Source organism: Stegodyphus dumicola, chromosome 1 (assembly GCF_044657685.1).
Source record: "Stegodyphus dumicola isolate Sdum_Otavi_A_Nest chromosome 1, ASM4465768v1".
Lineage (NCBI taxonomy): Eukaryota > Metazoa > Arthropoda > Arachnida > Araneae > Eresidae > Stegodyphus > Stegodyphus dumicola.
In genome coordinates, this window is record NC_140768.1 from 140,669,416 (window position 1) to 140,695,595 (window position 26,180).

The following is a 26,180-nucleotide window of genomic DNA, read 5'->3' on the forward strand; positions in this document are numbered from 1 at the left end:
GTATTAAAATTTCTAAGGACAAAATAAGCAACGTTTTTAATCGAGAAAGAAGAAACTGTCAGTCATTACTTCTACCTGAAAAGAAGGCTGCAAATGAATACCCGAAAAAGGTAAACACTGTTTTTAATGCTTCTAAAATTAATCATTCGTAACCAGTGGCAGATTGGCCAAAGAAATCGGCTCTGTCAGGAAAAAAAAAGTCGGCTCTAAGGCCCATATGAAATGTCATAATACATATAAGATATCATAGTCATCATCATCATCATCATAAAAAATTATTTTATAAAATAAAAATATACCTTTGCAGAAAAGTAACACTTTATTTCATATATATAAACAGCGACTAAATCATTATGTACGCAAAGCAACGGTTAATTCATAATTACCCATTTAAATATTTTTTAATTCCAGGTTGCATGGGTAAATATTGTCTCCATTATGTCTTCAATTTTTGCTTTAGCCAAAAAATCCTTCTCTATGTTCATCAACAGCAGTGACTCCAAATTAGGTTGCTTCGTAGTACCTCTTAATCTACATTTTACAACTTTTAATTTTTCAAAAGCTCTTTCGCATTCAGCTTACGTTATAAATAGGGAGAGTACAAGGTTAGAAGAAAAAAAAAAAAAAAAAAAAAAAAAAAAAAAAAAAAAAAAAAAAAGACATTGGCGTACGCACTACTATATAAATTATATTTCAAGAATAATTTATATACAGACAAGACGCAAAAATTGCATATAGCTTTGGATGAATGTTCATGAATAGATAGAGCATTCTCTATCAGATTCAAAATATTGATTTTTAATTTAATTTTTTTTAGTATTTCTCATTTAATTACTAGGTTCTGATATTTATCCTTAATATTATCAATTATTACACCTGCATAATGCCCTAATAATATTGATAAATAGTCAAAGAGTTTGGAGATGATGGCTTCGAAAAGTTTTTGGGATTGAGAAGTCATATGTCTTTATGCCCTTTAAACCTACTTTACATCGATGAAATGGTGTTATCCATTATAAAAGTCCTACTGACTACTAATACTGCAGAGACATAAGGTATTTTTTTGGAAGCAGGAAAGATGAAGAATGAACAAAGCCTTCGCTGGAAATCGAACCGCGGATCTCTAGAATACGTGCCCAGCGTGCAGATCCCCACCTCACGAAGGCATGCCAAGAAGGCGGGAGAAATACCTTATATACTTCCCCTTTTAAAGGAAGACTGGGGTTTTTATGGGACACAATCGCCAAATCCTGTGTGTGGAGAATCATCATCACACACCCTTTTAGTTCGGGCGCCAATTTACAGATATTAAATTTTTTTTGAAGCAGGCAAGATGAAAAATTAGTAACGCTTTCGCCGTAAATCGAATCACAGACCTCTGGAATACGCGCCCAGTGTGCAGACCACCACACCACGAAAGCATGCTAGGAAGGCGGGAGAAATACCTTAAAATACACGCTAAAGCTCCACTTGGGCTGCAGCATTCGAAGGAGCCCTTAAAATAAGTGATGCCTGACCCAAATGTTCCTCGAACTTAAAATATCCTGACGATTTTCCCTTATACATATTAGGCTTTAAGTACTAGATTTTAAATTCTTCAGTTTTACTTCTCATTTTAACTAACTATCACATAAAGGCTCCCAAATAAATGTAGGACTGGAATTCTAGTGCGATATTCCATATGGCAGAACTTTCCCATTTCTCCAGTTAGATGATTGTGCTTGTCAAAAGAAATCTACATGAAAACAATTCGCGGTGGCATGTCAGTGGCTGAAACAGAAGCCACATACACTCACCTCACACGCCATATTACAGAACAAGTAACATCATGTCACTGGTTCCTCTAAACAGGCTCAGCGCATAGCAGTCGAATTCTTATCGCTTGAATGTGGAACCGACATTTACAAAAGTAAAGAGAATGTGTATGCGACTGCGCGTATGTCAGGCAGCGCAGTTTTAAAATGGGATTGTGAATTTAATGATGGGCGTTCGAGTACCTGCAGCATGCTTCGAGAAGGCTAAATATACTTAATAATCTCTGCAGAATAATTTGCTTTACTTAATTCCATTGCAAAGAAGTTTAGTAAAATAACCACCCAAATTAACAATAGAAATGAATATTTGATATAAATTTAAAATTAACAAGATTAATGTGAAATGGGGCTCTAAAGATCTCAGTGAGGCCTAGAAATCTTTGCAAATGTGCGTTTGCTTCCTTCCAGCATCTGCTTCGTCATCATAAAAAGGGAAGAAAATTACTTCATCATACACTGGTGTGCAAAAATTAAGGACGAAGTCGAAAAATTAGCATATCAGCTGAACGAAGAGGCAGAGCGGACAGAAAGACCAATCAGGAGGTTAAGTAAGGTGATGCGCAGATATGCAGGTAGACGTAATGGGAGAGTGTCTGAGTAGTATAAAGCATATTGTCGCTGTAAGATCAGTATTTCTGGCAAAGAGATTGCACGCCGTATAGCAGTTAAAATCACACCGAGTTGCTGCCTCAGCGAGAAATAGCGAATAATCAATCTGTTAGACGACATCTGAATGCTTTTACCCGAGGTCGAATCATTGGGAAGTTGGAGGAAGGCCGCAGTGTGACAAGTGTGGCTGCAGAGTTCGGAATTGCTCACATCATCGTTTCACGACTTTGGAGACAATTTCAAACTACAGGAACAGCTATCCGGGGGTTTAGTAGTGTAAGTCTACGAGGAACCACACCCGCAGATGACCGGTATATTGCCTTACAGGCCAGAGGAAACAGGCGGCAGACAGCGGGAGAAATCGCTAGACACACGACGCAGGCGACTGGACGACCGATATCGCGTTTTACCGTGGCCAGAAGACTGCACGGTGGTGGTCTGTTTGCACGATGCCCTGTACGGTGTGTACCTCTAACGCCTGCCCATCGGAGAAGGCGTTCCCTGTGGTGCCGGGAACACCGGAATTGGAGAGACAATGAATGGGGACGAGTACTCTTTACAGATGAGAGCAGATTCAGTCTGAGTAGCGATTCTCATCGCATACTCATCTGGAGAGAGCGGGGAAGCCGCAGTCATCCCTCGAACATCATTGAAAGGGACAGGTATGGAGGTGGCGGTGTTCTCGTTTGGGGAGGCATCATGCTTGGTAGTCGTACAGACCTTCATATCTTAGACGCAGGTTCAGTCAACGGGACCCGTCATTGTAACGAGATTCTTCTTCCATATGTGCGTCTTTTTAGAGGCGCTATGGGTCCGCAGTTCCTTTTCATGGACGACAATGCACCATGTCATCGCACAGTAGCTGCCGAACAGCTTTTAGAGAGTGAGGATATTGAACGTATGGATTGGCCGGCACGATCTCAATCCCATCGAGCATGTATGGGATTTTCTAGGCAGACGCTTGGCAGCTCGTACCTTACCACCAGTAACGATTCCGGAGCTTCAATTGGCCCTGCAAGACGAATGGGCAGCAATGCCTCAACAACTCATTGGCACCCTCATTCTCAGCATGGGCAGACACTGTGAAACCTGCCTAGCAGTCAGGGGAGATCATATCCCCTATTAAAGACAGGATGTTTCTTGCTGGACACCCATCACAGGGATGTTTCGGCCTTCAGTCGCATTGCGCTCCATGCTACTTTTTCAATAAAGTTTCTTTTTATCCCTCTGATTTCATTTTTAGTAAGTGTTGCTTACATTATTCATGTCCTTACGTATTGGGGGATGGGATCTTACGGTATTAAATGTGTTGATTTGGAAAGCTTTTGTACAAAGTTATATTGAAAAAATCTGCTGGTCCTTAATTTTTTCAAACCAGTGTACTGTGGCTTGCGATGAAACAAACTTGATACGAGTTCTCATAGGACAACGATGCAAATGAGTATGGAATATACTGTTTCTCTTTAATGAAAGAAAAACTCTTCAATTTTAACTGAAAACATTCACACTCACCTTTTAGGAAGGGGCGAGAATGGTTCTTTACTCTTGGACTGGTTGGAAAAAGGGAGATACAATCAATGCAAACACATAATGCCAAAGTGAAAACAACCATCAAGAATCGTGGATGTATCATACTGTCAAAAGCTGTTATTCTGCTGCTGAACAAACCCGTTACTTACATGGAAATAGTTTGCAAGCGATCATTGTTTACCACTTCCCCTAAATCCTCGACAAGTCGCTCTGTGATTCCCACATATTCGCCTAATAAAAAGCATGGACGGAATCCAATTCACAGTTGATGATAAAGTCTGAGAATGGCTGCTCATGCAGCTAAAGAGTTTCTTCGATGATAGTATTCATCCTTACGAGCATCAGCTTGTCTCAACCGATAACGATATTACGCATAGATAATGGATAACATTTCCCAAATCTATGAAAAGAATGATCATTTCTTAAAAGTACATTCATCTTGTGTACGCTTGTGTATTTATTTAACCGAAAAACATTGAAGGAATCAAATTCACAATTGATGATTAAGAACGAGAGTGTCTACTCATCTAACCACAGTCGTCATCACCTGCATCTACGGGACACTTGTTTCAAACGATAACTATATTGAACGTAAATAGTGGATAACGTTTTTCAAATCTATGGACAGGATGAGTTACATTCTTATAGATATACTCATCTTGTGCAGGCTTGTTTATTTGTTTAACCGAAAAACATTGAAGAAATCCGATTCACAGTTGATGATGAAGTCTGAGAATGGTTGCTCATGTAATTAAAGACCTTCTTCCATAACAGTATTCATCATTACGTCTATCTATGGGACACTTCTTCCAACCAGTAACGACTCATATAGATAGTAGATAACGTTTTGCAAATTTATGGACAGGATGATCTGTTTTTACAGGTACATTCATGTTGTGCATGCTTGTACATTTGTTCAACTGAAAAGATAAGTATGTGTACGCAAGTATAATATCCCCTACGTACCACATTTCAGTTTGCATGTATTCAAACTAATAGGGTATTTCAGAAATTTATCACAGTACAACTTTCATTTGGACCCTGCCTCATAATTTAGGTCGGTATGCAAAAGAAGAGTAAAAAAAGTTAAAATTCTCATTGCAAATGATTGGACGTTATTAATTTTGAACAGCAAGCGTGAAAATAAAGTATAAGCAGAATAGTAATATAAATAAAGTACGTACAATATAGGTTTCTTATTTAAATCTGCAACAATTTACATTTACCAAACAACATTTAAACATGACGCAAACACAGAGAAGATAAAATAGTTCCCACAACTGATTTTGTTTTCGGTACATATATATTATTTTTTGTATATTAAAAAAAATCTGATACTTACTTCGAGAACTTTATCCACTGAATAGAAAAAACTGTATTTTCTATAAAGAAACAAGAATATTATTTCATTGTGTAATATGTTTAGTTTTAAATGTAAGTATATTTGCAGTTTTGTTATCGAAATGTACTCAAATAATATTGTAAAACATTTCTTTCAGTTCTATCATATACAAAACTATGATATTTGCATTATTATCTTTTTTGACATAAATTCGCATGCAACTTACAAACAAGCATCTTTACAAAGCGCTGAACATTTCTCCTTATCCACATATATATCGAATTCGGGCTCAGTACTGTGTCGATATGGTTCGCAGGTATCTGAAATTAAAAAGTCCTGCATGAGAAATATCAATTTTAAGAATCCATATGTCAAAAACAGAACATTAAATTTGCAAATATTCAATGATTATATATGATGAGGCACATAAAATAAAAATCTAGCTAAATTCATGAAACGTAATCACTGTATACGTAGTCTCTAAGCGAATGAATGATCGAAATGTTCTCTACCGGGCGAACATACTTTTATTTAACAAAGAAATTTCGTTTCACATTGATATGTTAGATGGAATATGTTGAAAGCAAAATAAATTTAAAATATCTTCTCTCATTAATTACAAAAAGAATGAAAGGAAAAGATCGCTACGGTTATTTTGAAAATTTTAAATTTAAATTTTCACATGCAAAAGATTAAACTTAATTTCTTTGTGTCAACTTTGTCATTTTGGGTTCAGTTCTCTTCCAGGATTTAATCCTGAACTTTTCAGCTAATAACTACTACTACTACAGCGAGGGGTGCACCTTTTCATGAATTGAAACTCATTTAACTAATGCATTAAATGAATTATGAAGGGGATAGTCAGGTCTACCAGTGGCCTAGCGGTAAAAACCGTTGAACACTGATACTTCGGTCCGTGCTTCGTGCCCAGGCGAACACATAGGTTGCATGAGCATTTCCGTGCAGCCTGTGTAACATGGACGCGAGTTAGTTTCACTTAAAATGTCCTCCACGGGGCATCTCTCCTCTCCGTATAGTATCTAATGGCGCAGCTCGTAGTAAATTAGAAGCGGAACTGATCTACAAGAATCTATGCTCGATATGGGAAAACAGGTGATTGTATAGAGACATTAGGTTAATTTCGGAAGCAAGAGAGATTGAAAAATTAGCGACGCCTTCGCCGGGAATCGAACCGCGGACCTCTCAATTACGCGCTGAGCGTGCAGACCACTACACCACGAAGGCTTGCTAAGAAGGCGAAAGAAGTACCTTACAATTGATCTACAACTCAGTTTTTATACCTTTTAGCTTTAAGTATAACTTTTAAACGGCTATCGCTCAGAGTGTGAGACTTCTTTTTTCAGCTTTTAAGTATATCAGTTGTGTCTAAGGAAAATAGCATTTCATGCTGCATTTAATAAAGGCAAAGTTACGTAATTAGCATATAGCCATCAAATTCTATAATCCGTACATAAAGTATACAACTATTATTCCTTGCTCTGCGTCACTTCCGAAAAATAATGCAACAGCTCTGGAATATGAATGAATAATGTCTACTAATATCCGTTTATTTTTTTAAGCAGTTTGTTTCAGGTTGGTAATAAATGCCGTCTAATTTAACAGCATTGTGATTTGATAGTTACTTTGCGCTAGATAGGAACAAATTCTGCTACCGTAGAAATAACCTTGGCGGAAAAGAGATGTAAAGTTTGTAAAACTATTTTACTCAGGTTTAAGAAATTATACTCACCATTGCACATCCACTTGATCGGAAAAACACCTTCTCGATAAAAGTATCTGGATATGCAGGGTTCGCAAAATGATTCTCTGGCTCTCTCTTGTAAGCATGAGTAAATACACATCTGTCCAAAATGAAATGAAATAATATTTATTTAATAAAATGATTCGATTAGATCATCGTTTTATATGAAAGAGAATAGAGAAATATATCCCAAAGCATTACGAACATCTATTAAACGAGCTTAATAGTTAATATGCTAATTCACCATAGGATGACTGAACGACTACGCATTTCCTCTTCCTTAAACGAGAATACAGAATTCTGGGAAGCTGTAGTGAAAGAACGTAAAGAAAACATGACTGCAGCTAAAAGGAACTAACGCTACATTAGTTGTCTTTTAATCTTCACAAATTTTATTTTAAGCTGTAAGCAAAATATTTTATTGGGGGGGGGGGAACTAAATGAAAAGAAATGTAAGAATCAAAATATTATATGAAGAAGAAAATTATCGAAAGTGAGAAATATCATAAAAGAAATTGTATTTAGTAAAGTTCATGTATGATGATGAAACGTCAGTGAATCCGTGAGTTTAATACGCATAATTCGTAAGACAAAAAAAAGTTTTTTACAAAATCGGGTACTTGCACTAACTTTGTTGAGGGACCGAGAGTTTTCCTTTATTTTGAAACTTTGTATAATTTATTACATCCTTACTCTACTTCATCAAGAAATTTCAGAAGTATTTTACATCCAAAATTTACATCGGAATGCAAGTATCCTCCATTGAGCAAATATTCACACAAAAAATAGTGCCCTTTCGCTCTTCGGAAAGAATTATGTTTGTTTATTTATTAGAAATCTACCTTCGTTTTACTTAAATTTACGAAGTATTGTAATCGCGAAAAATTTGGGGTATCATATTTCAAAGAAAATATCCATTTTGACCCTCTCCAATCCAACTGCACGATGTTTTTGCGTAACATCTCTACGTACGGACAGAATATAAGATCTTTTTGTTTTCAAAAAGGATTGTACAATAAATTTAAAATTACTTCAAAAGAAATTTTTTCTTGACATCTCTACGTGCGTATCTATGTATCTCTCATTATTCAAAAATGAGTAGCCATAGAAACATTGAAATTTTGCATATGGGACTTCTATAGCATCTAGTTGTGCATCTCCCTTTTTCTTTGCAATCGGTCGCACCAAACATATATAAGTACACACACGCACGCATATATATATATATTCCTACTATGTTCCCCAGCTTGGTAAGCTCAGTTTTTATTATTGTTATATGTTGGCAAATTGTGCATTATATTCTTTAAAAGTGATTGAATTGTGTTGCTAAATTCAGGTTAGGGTTTTTATGCCCGTTAACCTGCACGCAATAGTTGTAAAATTATCAAGAATTTAAAAGTTCGAGTGACGCTAAGCCTAACAATCCGCCGTTTATTTACATTTGAAACTCTTAGTAGAACAGTGAATTAAGTCGGTGCCCCAACTGCATGATGTTTTTGCCCAGTGAGACCTGCTGTTAACAATCGTGTGCATCGAAAATTTTGTCTTTCTACTTAGTGATAGAATTGCTTTTTTTCCATAGAAACTCTAATTTTAATTGTAAAAAGAAATTTTAATGGTATTCCATGTTTTAGGTTTTTCAGTATTTCACTATCTTTAATTAAGATGTTTTGAGTTTTTATGTACTTTTCCCTTGTTGCGAAGTTAGACCTGAACTGATTGAATTAATCTGATGAAATTAGATGAAGTAAGTTTAAATGTACAGCAAAAAAGTAAGATTAAATGAAGTGCAGCAAAAATGCGTATAATTTAAGATGCCGTAAAAGGAACTAATGTGGCGTTCACGGTTACTTTTCCTTCTTTATTTCTTTATTTTTAGTGGCACTGGGATACTCTACAATTATCCTAACAATAGTTATTTCATAGTTTATATGATTTTTTAAAAACATTTCAGAGGACCACCATTTTAACGTTATTAAAGTGGAGGAAAGCCTTAGTTTAGGTTACACTGTTTTGTGATCATTATACTGGGTTACAAGTATTGTATCATTTGAGTATATAAAGATATGATAAATTGTAACTGTGGTTTCCTATAAAGGTTAAGATCACACTGTGCAAAATTTCATTTAGATTTCAAATAATTTCAATTAGAATTTGCAAAAAATATACTTAAACACAAACGCTGATAGGTTCTCGTTGTCATTCTTTGCAGTTATCCTTTGGAAATTCGCGGTGCTATTCATTAAATGGAATCAAATTAAAAATTTTATTAGACTCATTATGTATAATAGTTTTAGCAACATTTCACACTCAGCGTTTTTCTTGATCGTTTAAATAACCTGAAACACATTCAGATACAAGCACTCACACTTAGTTTTAGAGCATTCTGAGCAATGTAACCGAATTAATTCTTAAATTACACTGGTGTGCAAAAATTAAGGACGAGACTTTTTTTCAATATAACTTTGTACAAAAGCTTTCCAAATCGACACATTTAATACCGTAAGATCCCCAATACTTAAGGACATGAGTAATGTAAGCAACACTTACTAAAACAGAAATCAGAGGGATAAAAACAAGCTTTATTGAAAAAGTAGCATGGAGCGCAATGCGACTGAAGGCCGAAACATCCCTGTCATGGGTGTCCAGCAAGAAACATCCGGTCTTTAATAGGGGATATGATCTCCCCTGACTGCTAGGCAGGTTTCAGAGCGTCTGCCCATGCTAAGAATGAGGGTGTCAATGAGTGGTTGAGGTATTGCTGCCCATTCGTCTTGCAGCGCCAATCGAAGCTCCGGAATCGTTACTGGTGGTAAGGTACGAGTTGCCAAGCGTCTGCCTAGAAAATCCCATACATGCTCGATGGGATTGAGATCCGAAGACCGTGCCGGCCAATCCATACGTTCAATATCCTCACTCTAAGAGCTGTTGGGCAGCTACTGTGCGATGACATGGTGTCTTGTCGTCCATGAAAAGGAACTGCGGACCCATAGCGCCTCTAAAAAGACGCACATATGGAAGAAGAATCTCGTTACAATAACGGGTCCCTTTGACTGAACCTGCGTCGAAGATGTGAAGGTCTGTACGACTACCAAGCATGATGCCTCCCCAAACGAGAACACCTCCACCTCCATGCCTGTCCTTTTCAATGATGTTGGAGGGATGATTGCGGCTCCCCCGCTCTCTCCAGATGAGTATGCGATGAGAATCGCTACTCAGACTGAATCTGCTCTCATCTGTAAAGACTACTCGTCCCCATTCATTGTCTCTCCAATTCCGGTGTTCTCGGCACCACAGATAACGCCTTCTCCGATGGGCAGGTGTTAGAGGTACACACCGTACAGGGCGTCGTGCAAACAGACCACTACCGTGCAGTCTTCTGGCCACGGTAAAACACAATATCGGTCGTCCAGTCGCCTATGTCGTGGGTCTAGCGATTTCTACCGCTGTCTGCCGCCTGTTTCTTCTGGCCTGTAAGGCAATATACCGGTCATCTGCGGGTGTGGTTCCTCGTGGACGACCACTACTAAACCTCCGGATAGCTGTTCCTGTAGTTTGAAATTGTCTCCAAAGTCGTGAAACGATGCTGTGAGCAATTCCGAACTCTGCAGCCACACTTGTCACACTGCGGCATTCCTCCAACTTCCCAATGATTCGACCTCGGGTAAAAGCATTCAGATGTCGTCTAACAGATTGATTATTCGCCATTTCTTGCTGAGGCAGCAACTCGATGTGATTTTAACTGCTATACGGCGTGCAATCTCTTTGCCAGAAATACTTATCTTACACCGACAAAATGCTTTATACTACTCAGACACTCCCCCATTACGTCTTCCTGCATATCTGCGCATGTGCTACCGTACATCACCTTACTTAATCTCTTGATTGGTCTTTCTGTCCGCTCTGCCTCTTCGTTCAGCTGATATGCTTATTTTTCGACTTCGTCTTTAAAATTTGCACACCAGTGTATAGGTAGCTGTTAGTTTGTAGAAAGAAGTTTATCACTTTTTTTCCTACAGGTTTCTTCATAATTCAATTATGTTTTTAAGATCCTTTTTTTTTTTCTTAACATAATTTGACAAAAATGCATGAATAACGTTTTACATTTCAATAAATATTCAAAATTCAATAACCATGGCTGGATATATACTTAGAGTCACATGCGCGATGGAAAATTGATACGCACTTAGTCACATACACGAGGCAAATAACTGGTACACACTTAGAGTCACAAGTGCGACGCAGAAAATTTTGTACGGCTTGGTATTCGTAGAAGATTATTTACGTTCAGAAGTGTTCAGTAGATTAGGATATACGTTTTGAGAATTTTTAAGAAAACAAAGTAAACTGTGTTTTCTTAAAAACTTGAGAAACTGCTACTTGTTACTTGAGAAACTGCTAGTCAGATATCGATATACGTTTTATTGATAAAACGTGGCACTCAAGGTTGTAACGAGGGGTACTGATTATCCAGTTGCCACTGAGACTGCGATGTTTAAAATGGAGTCTTCTGTTGCACATCAATAAAATAAATCCTTTCGAAGTTTTGAGTTTAAATGTTTCTTTTAGGTTAGGATTCAAGAGATTCAACTGACTAAAAGAGTTCGAGTATGAGTTTTTTTATCTCGAGTATTTTCTAAGATTCGTGGAGGACGAGTATTAAGATGTCCTATGCCTAATTAAAGAAGAAATGAATTTTGCTCACTTCTCTGGAACGTGGTCCACTCTTGTAACCCATCAGCCAGTCTTCCGAATAATTTCGGCAGTTTGTATGATAAGGACAAGGTAATCTGTTCTCTTCTTCCTGCCAGAATAGAGAACATAATAAAATAAACTGGTGTTCAAAATTAAGGTTACAAACACAAAATTCCTGATGATTCAAACAATTATTGGGTTTATTGTAAAACTAATTTGTGCACAGATGCCGAATACTATGAGACAACAAACAGTAACATAAAATAAACATTGGGTAAATGTTCTGGCGATATGCAAGTGAAAACGAAAACGGCAGGTCGTGACATATCATATTTCTAATATGGTTGGTTTAATTAGAAGCACGACGACCCTTCACAGCTCTACATGCTTCAGAATTGGTTGTCATACTGTAAATGAAGCTGTTGATCATATTTTGTGATAACAAATCCTATACTTCTAAGGACGAAGATTATAAAGGATCCTGAAAAGGTTTTAACTTCAGTTTCTCTTCATATAACATTCGAATATGTTGTAATATGATTTAGATCCTGAGAATACACACAACTGACTAAACCCCATCTGACAACTAATACCTTCGTCCTCCAAAGTTGTTCAATCAGCTGAGCTTTATATAGACGTGATTGCATCGAAGACGCTGAGGTGTGCGGCCGTCCATCATCACGCCTTCAAACACAAGGCTATCACTTACACCAAAATTGTTGAATTTATCAGTGAAAAGTACCTAACACAAACCTTGCTGTCTCCAGGAATTCAGTGCCTGGCTTCATAAAAACGGTCTCTCATCTACTACCTGTTTCATGTTATACATTTCAGTGACTGCAGGTCATAAATCCTTCCCTACTAGGCATCTCTACACGGTTTGCTGAAAATTCTTGTTCCAGATACAGCAGTGTGTTCAAAAGAGTTCTTTAGCCATCACATATCTATGGCATAATATATCTAATGCCATGTGCCGATCCTCCGCAGGTTCGTAGCTTTAAGGCGGCACTAGGACAGGCCTTCTGTTTTTGGTAGCTTCAGTAACTGTTAGGTGCCATAACCTGTATAGCACTGTTCAAGATATCCGTAATCGTTGAGCGACCTTCGCTTAAGACTGATCAGACTTAAGTCAAGGTTTTCCATGTTAGTCTATCGTCTAAATCATCCGAAAACTTATTTTTAACTGAAATCAGTCAGTCTTTCAGATTTTCTGTCAAGAAAGCAAAAGTATAGGAGAAAACTCATCCTTTTAACTTTTTAACACTACATTACGGCAGCAATCAAATTTATGTTCTGATACTTCGCATTCTTGGGTCTTCCCAAGATATATTAGCTTTGAAGGTGTAATTTCCTGAAATTTCTGAAACTTAACTCAAATATGAAGCAAATTAAATGTCCAAAATAAATAATTATTCATTTAGATTTTATTTAGATTTATATAATTATTATATTTATATTTATACGCGTCTATAATTAGAACAACGACAACGGTCAAATTGACTACACTTTTTAATATAGTTTTAAAGGCCTACAATTCTTTTTTGTTAAAAATAATCTTTGTAATAAGACAATAAAACAGAAAATTTTTATTTGAATGATATTATAGTTATTGATATAATATTGATATACACGTGTATTATTTTCAGTCAAGATTTGAAGGACTTTGCAAACATATAATTTTAATCTGGGACTTCCGAATCTGTGTTTCACATTTATGGAAAAAAAGAGAAATATAAGCAAGGAGTCAGATAATTTATGAGCCAAGCGGCGTCAGAAAATCAGTTCATTAGGCGTAAGTGTTAATATTCAAGTTACGAAAACATTTTTATGCTAATGGTTTACCGGCATGGCAAAATTAAGAAGAGTCTTAGTTCTCTGGACTTTCTAGCCGAATGTATACGCGGGAGTCAGTTTAAGCTGATGTTTTGTAAAGTTTTAATTTTCATATATAATAAGATACAAAATATATTTTACCATTTTGCGGTGCTGATCGCAAGCTGCATTCTCCTAATGAGATTTATTAAACACAGTGACAAGTTTACGGCCACAAGTTTACAAACACAAGTTTACGGCCGGACTAATATTTAATTTAATAATAATTAGTACTTAGTGTTCGACCAGAGAATTTCGTTTCTAAATATTATAATAATTCTTTGGAAAGATAGAATAATGGTAAAGAAGTGCTAAAATATTTTGCCGTAACTGAATCAATAACAAAAAAATAGATCAAAAGAACACCCAGTTGACTTAAAATTTGGAAGAAGTGACATTGCAATTTTTCACTTTATAAATTAATACTAGACGTGACGATGCTAAGATTAGTGACACCGTAAACTCTTATGAAATATCTTAAATACAAGAGTTTAACATTAATTTTGTGCAGCTAAAAGAAATCGGGAAATACCTTTTTGACAAATGATGTTCAGAATAAATATGGATTGATTTTTATTTAAAAACATGAGAAAGTGCCCTTATGCTATTCATTTTCAATATTACTAATTTTCGTAGGTAGCAGTTGAATTAATTATTTTTGCACATAACGAATTGCATATTTCTTTATTTCTAGTAGTTTAACTGTTAAACAAATTCTATAATGTGACCCATATTTTATCCACCGATTTGAGTTGTCAGTTTTGCCAAAAAGGAGGTGAGCATTTGTAGCATATCTGCTTCCACGGAGAACAACAGTAGGGAATTCTGTAAACTGAAAGCCATCACACTTGCGAATTGCGACTATGTATGCCTTTAATCTAATCGTTTGGGTTACAGACACTCAGTGGATATTGCAGCGGAACAATGGGGATCGCCAAAGCTGTGAGCAAGGCAGTTGGTGGGTACAATTTGATTCCAATGAGACAGTAGAAAGGCATATACAAGTTTGGCTATGTTAGGTATTTCTAAATCGTTTGATTTTCCGCTTTGACAATTTACATGGCCACTCTGCTTATCAGATTTCACAGTTCTGAACTACTTCTTTCGGAAAGAAAATCTTTACTCATCGTTGGCGGACCACAATCGTCCTTGAATGAAGTGCAAAGACTCTCTCTTTCAAGTAACGGACTAGTACGGAGCTGTCAAATGTGAGAACGGAAATGGACAAATTAGATCACTAAAGAGTGAAATTGGATGACTTAAGAAATGCCTGTCAGGAATACAGCCATACTTACCTTTGCTTTTCCATCGTCTTGTTCGACACAAATGTTATCTATGAATTGTGTTGCCCACAGTTCTGCGTATTCATTACTCCGTTGCAACCTCCAAGGAGCATCTGTAACACCTGCTTGAATGAAAGCTTCTACAGCCGCAATCCGCTGATGTACTTTCTGGAAAGCCATGGTATGCGAATACCCTGACTTTTAACTCTGTTTAATAGTAGGAATGCCACAAATATGCAAATATGTGGCATGCACATTAGAGAAGGCAAGCTATTTTACATTTTTAAATAATTATCAGCTCAAACTACAACTTAACCCAGTGTAGCGAACTTAAGGATTCCGAAAGTTTATATACCTCACCGGCTAAGAAAATATAGATAATTTCAGAAATAGTATAAAATTAATAATTATTAGTTTCGTTTTCTTTACTATACGTGCAATTGTTAAATTCTATTTTATGTTTTTCCAGTTTCATAGTACATTAATAATTTTACACGATAAATTGCTTATCATAATTATTAGGGTTTAGACTTGTCCTTCTAATTACAAATTTCCATCTAAAATGCATACTTTTAGATAATATTTTTCCAGCTAATACCAAATTGCGGCTTCTATTTCAGCAATGCTTTTTTTGCATTCTTATACTTGCCCCTTTTAAATTTTTCCTTTCATTAATTTATTTTTAATAGAAATTATAGAATCTCGATTTTTCTATATAATACCAATTGTAGATTTGAATAAATTATATTATAGGCAGATTCTATTCGGTTGTATACAATTTATATTTTTCCAAAAATACTCACCCTTATTTTCGAATGAGAATGCTTTACGTTTACCGCTCGGCGTACGCATGACTTTCTGACAGAGAAAATTTCTCCAGTACAGAATAAATATAATTAAGAATAGGGGATGTTTAGCTTATCTAGAAACTATAAAAAGAGAAGATAATTTCATCTTTAATACTTTCTAAATGTTGTCCAGTAATATTCAATCGAAAATATGTACGGTTGCAAAGCAAAGTTGCAATAGTCCTTATTAAAAATATCTTAATTTTTCAAAACATCTCAAGAATGCAACCTCTCTTATTTAGAAGACTGAGCTTCCGAGCATTTTAAATATTGAGACAAACTGGGAATAAACTACATAGCTCGAAACTTATAAAAATCTATTCACTACTTCCCCTCTACCTGATCACTAAAAATTTCAAAATTTCCTTCATACTATCAGCCTCAATTAGATCAATCTCGGACTTAAGTAGTCTGAGAACTTAATCAAGGAATTTGGATGGAATCAAAGAATCATTGAAGCCCTTTGACTCAGTGGCCTGATATAATATATAGTGCCTTAAGACGTACTTAGTGTCAATAAATAGACGTTACACTTGTCTTTCACAACTTTTGTTTAGAATATTAAGAATAAAAAGAATAATAATATTTTGTCATTATCATCACATTGAAGGAATGTGGATCTTGAAATCCTAAACATGAATAATTTTGTAATTTTTCAGTTAAGATTTGGAAAATAAATGAGCTGAATAAAAAATAGAAAAAATATAAAAACGTTACGCGTGAAGCTCGTTATATCTAATTTTGATACTTTTGGAGGTTGGTAGAGCCTCATAAAATAACATTAAACGTATAGGAAATTGGACAGGACAAAAAGGATCGATCGTTATATCCGAAGTCTCATTATAAACTGGGTTTATTGTAGCGGAATTTGACTGTACTAAACACAATATACACCACCTTGCATATAATAGAAGAAAATGATAAGTACAATTTTTGGAGAAAAGCTTTCTTGTACTGCACAATATAAAGATATACATGGTATTTAAAAACAAAGCATAAATTCCTATACAGGCATTGTACTTATAAAGAAATAAATAAACAGGTCATTTAGGGAAAGAAGAATTTATAATTCTTTCTTAGTTATACTCACCAATTTTACTTTGATAGTATATTTCATTCCAGACTTGATGCGAAGCTTCGGAATAAATGGTTCAAATGGGGAACCTACACCAAGAAGTCCCCCTGGTACAATATCACAATTAGCAGTGTTCTTCGTGTCAAAATCTATCGTTATATAATTGAGGCTTAAATCATGCTTTGCTTCCTCTTTGGCATCTAAATTAAAAATATATTTAGTAGTACAAAATTGTAGTACTCAGCAATCACTGCTATATTTCAGTTTTTGTGTTTTATAGTTATTTCTTTACTTTCTTTCTTTTTTTTTTTTTTTTTTTTTTTGTGTGTGTGTGTTTTTGTAAATGGAACATTAAAGCCTTAATTAATGTTTGTGGAAAATTAAAAAATCTCATGTGTACACCTTATGACTTCCTTGTACGGAATACTAAGTTATACGCATTTTTTTCATGCATTTCATTTAAACTTATTTCGTCGAATTTCATTAGAGATGTATTTCTCATTCAATTAATTCAGTTCTCACTTAGCAAAAGGCAAAAATACATGAAAACCTAAAAATATTTTAATTAAAAATTGAAAAAATTAGAAAAATGTAAAACGCCAGATACAGTTAAACAATTAAAATGCACTTTTTACAATTACAATTAGAATTTCTATGGAAAAAGAAGCAATTCGACCAGCGGGCAGGAAGGCAGATTTTTCGGTGCACAAAACTGAACATTTACTTTTGGTCCCACTCGGCAAAGACACCTAAGGTGAAGAAACTGATTTAATTCACTATTCTGATAACTTTCAAATGTAAATAAATATGGTTGCTATGATAAAAAAAAAATTAGATTTAGTCGCACGTAAGCAACTCTTAAATTAATTAAGACACAATAACACGCCGAACAAATACTAATTCAGAAGTCAAACAACAAAAATCAGCGTTATATTTTGAAACTTTCACCGGACTAGTTTCGATGGTTTTACCGAACCACCATCCTTAACTGAAAAAGCGCAAATGAACGAAACAGGATATAATGATTAGATAAGAAAGCCTGGACAGAAAATAAGCTAGTGGCGCCATCTGTTGATGAAACCAGAACTGAAACATAATTTTTTTAAAGGAGGAAGGCAAAGATGGAGTGGAATTAGGGTCGTTAACTAGAACAGAAGGATTATTTAAATGTGAAATGCCTCTAGAAATCCAGTTCTCCAACTGTTTTTTGAATAATTTTGGCAGCAGAAAAATTGAAAGTGTGATTTGGGCAACAGAAGACTTCTGTGTTTCCTTTTTTTTTAACATATGCCTCATGTTCCTTGACGCGAAATTTTAAGGCTCTCTTAGTTTGGCCAATGTAAATTAAACTATACTGGCAAGGAATCCTATAAATACATCAGATAATACTACAACTATTACATGCAGATTAATTAAAGGCATAAAAACCTTAACCAGAAGGTAATAACAACATAATCCAATAATTTTTAAAGCAAAAAATGCGCCCTTTACCAACATCTAAGAATAAAAAAAAAAAAAAAAAAACTGAGCTTAAGGAATCCGCTTAACAAAGAGTGGGTATATATCTATTATACATATAATCAGTGCCCCCGATTGCAACCAAAAAAGGAGGTGCACAACTATATTTTATAGCAGTCCTGTATAAAAATTTCAACCTTCTGACGCTTCTCGTTTTTGAGTTATGCGAGATATATACATATGCACGTACGTACAGATGTCACAAAAAACTCTTCTGAATCCATTTTAAATATTTTTTGCAACCCGTTTTGGGAAAAACAGTCCTTTATTCTGTCCTCATGTACAGATGTCACACAGAAACATAGTTCAATTGCATTCGACAGCGCTCAAAATGGATATTTTTGTTAAAAGATGACACCTGCAAATTTTCGCGATTGCAATACTTCCCTTACTTCTTAAAAGGAAGTAAAAAGAATATGCTAAATAGAACATATATTTTTAGAGGCTCCAAAGAGGAAACTAATTTTAATTTTGCTTTCCCCAACGCTTCTACACGTATTCCAATTTATGTTAACCTTCTTGATTTATATACATGTAAATAGTACATATATATATATATTTCTTTTTGACCACTCAGGTCTCTCTAATTCATGTTGTCTTGCTACTTCATATATACGAGGCGTATTCGGAAACTAAGTACCGTTTTGAAAAAAGAAAAAAAAAAAAAAAAAGTAAAACAATTTTTTCGAATCCAATTTTATTTTTACATGAAAATACATGTCTTAAACTATTTTTCAACATAATTTTACGCCAATGATCAAACACTTGTCATAGAGGGTGACCAGTTTTTTTATACCATCGTCAAAGAAACTTCCCGCCAGTTTCGATAACCACGACTCCACAGCATTTTTCGTGTCATCGTCAGATCCAAAGCGCTTGCCACCAAGCTCGCGCTTCATGTGCAGGAACAAGTGATAGTCGGACGGCGCCAAGTCCGGGCTGTACGGCGGGTGATCGAACTGCTCCCAATGAAACTGTCGAATTAACGATTCAGTGACAGCAGCAGTATGGTGCCGAGCATTGTCATGGAGCAACACAATTCCTTTACTGAGCATTCCTCTTCGTTTGTTTTGAATGGCACGCCTTAGTTTTGTTAAAGTCTCACAATATCGTGCCGCATTAATGGTTTCACCTCTGGGAAGAAATTCAGTAAGCAAAACGCCTTTCCTATCCCAGAAGACAGTGCACATGATTTTTTGTGATGACATTGTCACTTTGAACTTTTGTTTTTTCGGAGAATGAGTGTGTCTCCACTCCACCGATTGTTGTTTCGATTCTGGTGTGAAATGACACACCCAAGTTTCATCCAAGTTTCATCACCTGTCACAATTTGGTTTAAAAAGTTTTCTCCTTCATCACTGTACCGCGTGAGAAATGTCAGGGCACTACCAAGTCGCTTTGTTTTGTGAACATCAGTGAGCATTTTTGGAACCCATCGGGAACACAGTTTGCGATAATTCAAGCGGTCAGACACAATTTCGAACAAAACAGTACGTGAAATTTGCGCAAATGCCTCTGAAAGAGTTGTCATCGTGAAGCGTCTGTTCTCATGAATTGCTTCATCAACTTTCTTTACCAAATCATCGGTGACAACAGAAGGCCGACCACTCCGAGCCTCGGCGTGGACATTTGTTCGACCTGCATTAAACATTCTTACCTACTTTCTCACCATTCCATCACTTATCGCGTATTCACCGTAAATTTCTGTCACTTGACGATAAATTTCGGCCGGTTTAACATTCCTCGCGTTCAAAAATTTAATCACGGCACGAATCTCACAGTCAGCGGGAGAACTAATTGTCTTAAACATTTTGAATGTGCACAGCAAACTGAAAACACAACATACAGCAACCAAAATGGTGACAGTTGAAAGTCAGCGAACAAGAAAGACTAGTGCGCATACGCGGAACGCCTACCACAGCGCTGCGACGGCGCTAGAATGAAACGGTACTTAGTTTCCGAATACTTAAGTTTTTTTTTTATGATTTACATTCAAGTTACTTCAAAACACAATTTTCGGAATCAAACTTCCTACATATGGGTTCACTCTTTTCTGATACATTCTACTAAATTTATATTAGGAGATAATATAATCAATATTTCTTTAATAAATAAATTATTATTATCTTACTTTGCAGCTATTGCGCAAGTATTAGAAAAACTTATTTTCGAACTCAGTGAATTTTAGATCATTCAATATATATATATACATAGAGAGAGCGAATATATAAATGAAAAACTATCTTCTAGGAAATATGATGCGAAATTTAGATAGTAAATATGCGCTATTATGGAAACCAAAAATTGGAATTAATAATTAATCATTGTCCAAAATTAATATTAGCTTTTTCAAGTAATTTAGTACCAAGAGATACTGGAATTACCATTTATATAATCCTTGTTCTTTAATAGTTAACACACAGATGAATTTAGGGGGGAGAACACAAAATCTAGAAGAGATAATTTTGAGGTCACCAATTATTTCTTAAAGCAGCCATCCTATTTTGTTTATCTTACACACACATATATATATTATACATAAATATATATATATAATAAAACTAGAAGAAGCTCGTTTTAATAACTTGGAGAGGCAAATGAATGCGTAAACCAGAAACTTGCAGACTTGGTCGCATTCAACTCTTTCCTTTTTATTCATGGTTGACATCCATTTTTATTTAATCTAAAACAAATCAAATTAGCGCTACAGCACCTTGTTCTTAAAGAACACTTTGCATCAGGCAAACTTGGGAAATATCATTTTTGAAGACAGCAGTTGTTTTTCTTGCTGTAGCGAAGCAAAAAGTACAATAATAGGCGAACAAAAGGAGCGAGCAACGAGAAGAGAGCGAGATCTTGGATATGAACTTGGATCATATCTTTACTGCTGGCTTTAGCTACTAGGAGCTCTTACCAGTATATTATCATTTTACCATAGAGTTAAAAATTTAAGAGGTGTATTTAAAAATACACCGCGCCCGAAGGCGAGATCAATAAATGAGAGAACTCATAAAATAAGTTTTGCTAAATTGCATATCATGGCATAGCATGGGTGATTATATACGTAAATGGTGGCGAGAAGCGAAATGAAAGTCTAAGCTTCTGCGTGAATCAAGAAGAGCAGGAACACGTGATCAGCGTCCGGCATTTAGATTGGTCGAGGAGTCAGAGTTCGAAAAATGAAGTTTTTGTAGTTTTTGGCAATAAATAAAGTTCGAACATAGTAAAAGCAACATCTAGTTGTGAATTTAAGAGTCCTATGTCTTTTGAAACACTTGAAAATCTTCTAAACTTGCGATATAATCATTAAATGAATAGGAAACTTACAGGTTTAAGGTTACAAATAAGGTTATGTAGCTCACTAGGGCTAATGAGTGAGAGTAAGCACTTGGTGTTACCACGAACTTTGATTTTAAAACACACGATACGAAATAGTAAAAATAAAAAGTAAAAGTAAAAATATTGGTTAAATAAGTAGTAAAACGAAGAATTCATCGATGAAAAATAAAGTCCTAATTTTGCAAAGTTCATCTTTCTTGAATAGTAACTGCAAAGGAATAGTAATTTTTTTTTTTTTACATTATATACACTACCACCACTTAGAATTGTGGTGGATCGTTCGAGGTCTTTTCACTACGTTCTCAATAGTAGGGTCATAGTCTGTAAGCGATTTAATAGCTTCATAGGGAGAATTTCTCATATCTTCAAAGAAGTTGTGTGCAGAAATTAGGATTTGGTCGTGAATTGGGTTGATATCCAGGTCTTTGTGAATTTGAGAATTTCGCACGAACCAGGGTGCGTTCACTATGCTACGTAAGATTTTGTTTTGAAGTACATTTAATTTTTGTCTGTCTATTTTTCGGGCAGTAGCCCAGGCTGGAACTGCATAGAGGATTATTGGGCGAATAAGTGAGATGTAGATATTTTTCTTGGTACGGAGGTTTAACTTAGAGTTTCTTCCAATTAATGAGTATAGAGCAATGAAAGCAGCGTTAGCCTTATTTGTAACATACTGAATATGATCTTTGAAATTTAGGGTTTTGTCAATATAGACAACTAAGTATTTATAGGAGTTGGCAACAGGAATATCTTGGTTATTGAGTCGGATATTTATATTCACTGGGATATTTTTCCTGTATCTGCGGAAGAGAACTACGCAGCATTTATCAGTATTTAGTTTGATTTCCCAGTCTTGACAAAATTTGTTAATAATGTTGACTTGGAGCTGAAGTTTCTCTAAAGCATTATTTGGACTTCGTGAACTGGTGAGGATTACTGTGTCGTCGGCATATTTGAGTATATTAGAATGAAAAGGTAGAGGCATATCATTTATGAATATTGTAAAAAGCTTCGGTCCTAAAACACTGCCTTGAGCTACTCCACTCTAAATCACCTTTTTTGAAGAGATTGCTTCACCACAGCGCACTTGAAAAGTACGATGTTTAAAATAAGAATGCATAAGCTTAATAAATCTGTTTGGTAAAAGGAAGTTAGATAGCTTATGAAGTAAGCCAGCATGCCACACTCGACGAAAGCTTTTTCGAAATCGAGGAAGCATGCCGCTACTCCGTTCTTTTTTGTAAATTCTTGGGCAATAAATTCAAATAAATTTAATATTTGATGTGTGGTATTGTGGCCTTTGCGGAATCCAAATTAATGCTTGTCTATTAGATTAAGGCGTTATAGATGATTGGTGAGCCGAGCACTGTACTCGTTCGAAAACTTTTCCAAGCGCTGGCAGAAGACTGATGGGTCTGTAATTTTTTGCTAGCTTTGGATCTTTTCCTGGTTTCGGGATCGTAACAATGATCGAGTGTTTCCACTGCGATGGAAAGTAGCTGAGTCTAATACAAGCATTAAAAATATTTGTAATTAAGACTATGCATCTTCTAGGTAAAGCTTGCAACGCTTCATTAGAAATCATGTCATATCCTTTAGCTTTGCCCTTCTGTAATTTTTTAATAATTTGCTGAACTTCGTTTGGAGATGCAGGCGTAAAAAAATTAATGCTGGGACTGTTGAGGATGCTATTGACAGAGTAATTAATATCTTTTTCGTGATCAGAATTTTTATTTTCATGTTGTTTAAAAATGTTTTCTAATTCTTTTGCATGAATTTCAGCAATGGAGTCTTCGAAGTGGTGAATTTTGCCCATGTGATACAGGGGGTGAATTTGATTGGGTGAAAGATTTCTGAGTGATTTAGCTACTTTCCAAACAGAGTTTGGGTAAAGATCCATGTTTTCTAGGAAATTATCCCACGAAATTGATCGATGGGTGGCGATGTCTTCTTTTATTTTTCTGTTTAAATAATTAATATGACGTTTTTCAGTAGGATTGCGAGTAATATGCCATCTTTTTCTAAGTCTATTTCTTTCTTGTATAAGGGATTTAATTTCTTCTGGGATGCCATAGGGATTTTTATTCTTGACTGTATAGGTAGCATTATTGATAGCGTTTTGGATTTTGGAGTTTAATCTGGTGATTTCCAGCTCAATATCGCAGTCATAACGAAGTGTGGCTCTGCTGTTAACAGAATTTAGCTGTTCGGTAACCATATACAAATTAACTTTTGTATGAGCTTTAGGGAGAGGGGGATAAAATCCATAGAAGTTGAAGACTGTAGGAAGATGGTCAGACGAAAGTTCTGGGAGAACATCAAGATTAGGAATATTAGGAAGGTTTTTCATCAAAACTATATCTAAAATATCCCCTAGTCCGTTGTGCGTATAGTGCGTTGGGTGATTGGGAGCAATGAGATTGATGTTACTATTGTGGATGAAGTTGCTTAAATTTTCTCCATTTCTATTTTTTGGTTTTTTCTCAGGGAGTGAAGGAAAATCCTTTTTGTTAAAATTTAAATTGTTCTTTTTTCTTTTCTTCTTTTAAAGCTTTAAATTCTTCTTTTTTCTTTTCTTCTTTTAAAGCTTTAAATTCTTCGATTTGCTTCTGAACATTATAAGGATGTTTACTGCAACCTTTGAAGGAAGAAACGTGATTTTGCCCACAGAGGGCACAGACAGAGAGTTTGTTGTCATTTTTTGTTTGTTTACAAGTGAATGTTTCATGAGGCTCTGCACATTTTAAACAGCGAGGTTTATAGTGACATTTGTCCCGTGTGTGCCCGTACCTTTGGCACTTATGGCACTGCACGGGTCCAGGGCGAGCTTTAAAAGCCTCGATGAAGACATCCAGACCTCTGAGTTTCTTTAGATCATATATTCTTTTACCTTCTTTATTTCTAGTACATTCTGCTATAAAAACAGGAAGATGAACTTTCTTTCCTTCAATAGTGTGAATTACTTGTCGAATTTTTTGAATTGGGATACCTTCTTGGGCAATTTCGTTTTTGATTAGTTCCATATTAGCTTTTTTTGGAAGTTTTTTAATTATTGCCTTGATAGGCTTTTCACTGTTGAGTTTAAAAGTATGAAAAGGAATAAGTAGTTTAGTTAGGTATTCAGTAACTGTGCGGTAGTGGTCTGAGTCATAAACTGTTATGGTCAGTGTACCTCCACTTAGGTTTCCACGATATTTTTTGATATTTAATTGCTCTTCAAAATCTTCTTTCATCTTATCCCAATTCCCCGTGAAATCTGCTAAGACTATAGGGGGAATGTGTCCTGCTTTTTTGTTGGGTGTAATAAATTCACCTTCCTCTGCTTCCATATTGTCTTCAGGGTTTAGTTCCTCGAATTTATTTTTTTGAGCTGGTTCTTCAATTTCGGAATTTGATAGAGTTCTTTTATGAGTTTTTCTAGGGGTTATGTATCCTTCTTTATCTATTGTGGTTTTCTTTTTGATTGTAGATTTTTGACTAGCAGTAATATCAGATATTGATTTGTTTCCTCTGTTGGATTATTTAGGGTTTCTTTTTGTTTCATTTCATTAATGTATAATTCTAAGATTTGTATATCCTTTTTCATAGCATTGACGTGGGCTAAGTGAACTTCAGTCGCATTATTTGGATTAAATGAATTTTGATAAGCATGAAACTCAGAAAGCATAAGTTGCTTAAGTTTTCTAAGTTATCGCAGGTAACTTCCAGATTTCTGTGATCACACACAGATTTGATACGGTTTTCGATCGCCTCCTTGTCCATGATGTGCATGAATCCTAACTTTTAACCTAATGGCGAAAAGAATAAAGAAAACATACTTATCGTGAACATCAAGAAGAGACGACAGCAACTCAGGATCAGCTTCAGTAGTGAGAGCAATGTCGTTTTCTCTTAATCCAAAATCGCAGGAACAAAGCAACGCCGCAGACAGAAAGAACAATTTCTCTAATCAACAGCAACACCTCATGCCAGCACTACCAAATAGAAAGTTGAGGGGGGAGGGACTTGGATATGATTGCGCAGCAAAGATCTTTTATACCAAGTCATGATCACATTTTGGATTACATTACAGGAATGTTTACATTAAGCGAATTAAATTTCAGCTACATAGCAAATTAATATTCGGATGCTGGGTTAAGATTTCATCGCATTCCAGGAATAATTGCACAACAGAGATCAGATGACCGATTATTTTTCAAAATTACAGGAAGTAAAGAATATGTAAAAAAGTTTTCCGTTGCTATTTTTAGAATGAAGAGGGGAGCAAGAGCAGTTAAAGGACTATTGTTATTTATTATTAGAAAGGTACATATTGTATAATTTACATTATAAGGTACTTCTCCCGCCTTCTTAGCATGCCTTCGTAGTGTAGTGGTCAGCATGCTCGGCGCGTATTCGAGAAGTCCGTGGTTAGAGTCCCGGCTAAGGCTTTGCTCATTTTTCATCTTTCATACTTTAAAAAAGTACCTAATGTCTCTGCAACATATATGCAC

The 26,180-nt window shown here is 35.6% G+C and overlaps 1 protein-coding gene across 6 annotated transcripts in view; it reads right to left on the reverse strand.

Moving 5' to 3' along the window:
• LOC118202517 (uncharacterized) overlaps nucleotides 1–26,180 on the reverse strand; it is a 99,654-nt gene that overhangs the window by 27,230 nt on the left and 46,244 nt on the right. For 5 of the 6 annotated variants that reach the window (XR_015042418.1, XM_085821460.1, XM_085821459.1 and 2 more), the window contains exons 5-9: nucleotides 16,846–17,030; nucleotides 11,763–11,861; nucleotides 7,046–7,157; nucleotides 5,522–5,615; nucleotides 5,296–5,335 (exon numbers count right to left, since the gene is read on the reverse strand). Coding sequence is in view for 5 of the 6 variants with exons in the window: in XM_085821460.1 (XP_085677586.1) it covers nucleotides 5,296–5,335; nucleotides 5,522–5,615; nucleotides 7,046–7,157; nucleotides 11,763–11,861; nucleotides 16,846–17,030 (530 nt within the window). In the remaining variant the exon portion in view is untranslated. The remainder of the gene's footprint in view (nucleotides 1–5,295; nucleotides 5,336–5,521; nucleotides 5,616–7,045; nucleotides 7,158–11,762; nucleotides 11,862–16,845; nucleotides 17,031–26,180) is intronic. The other variant, XM_085821461.1, reaches the window with a different exon arrangement.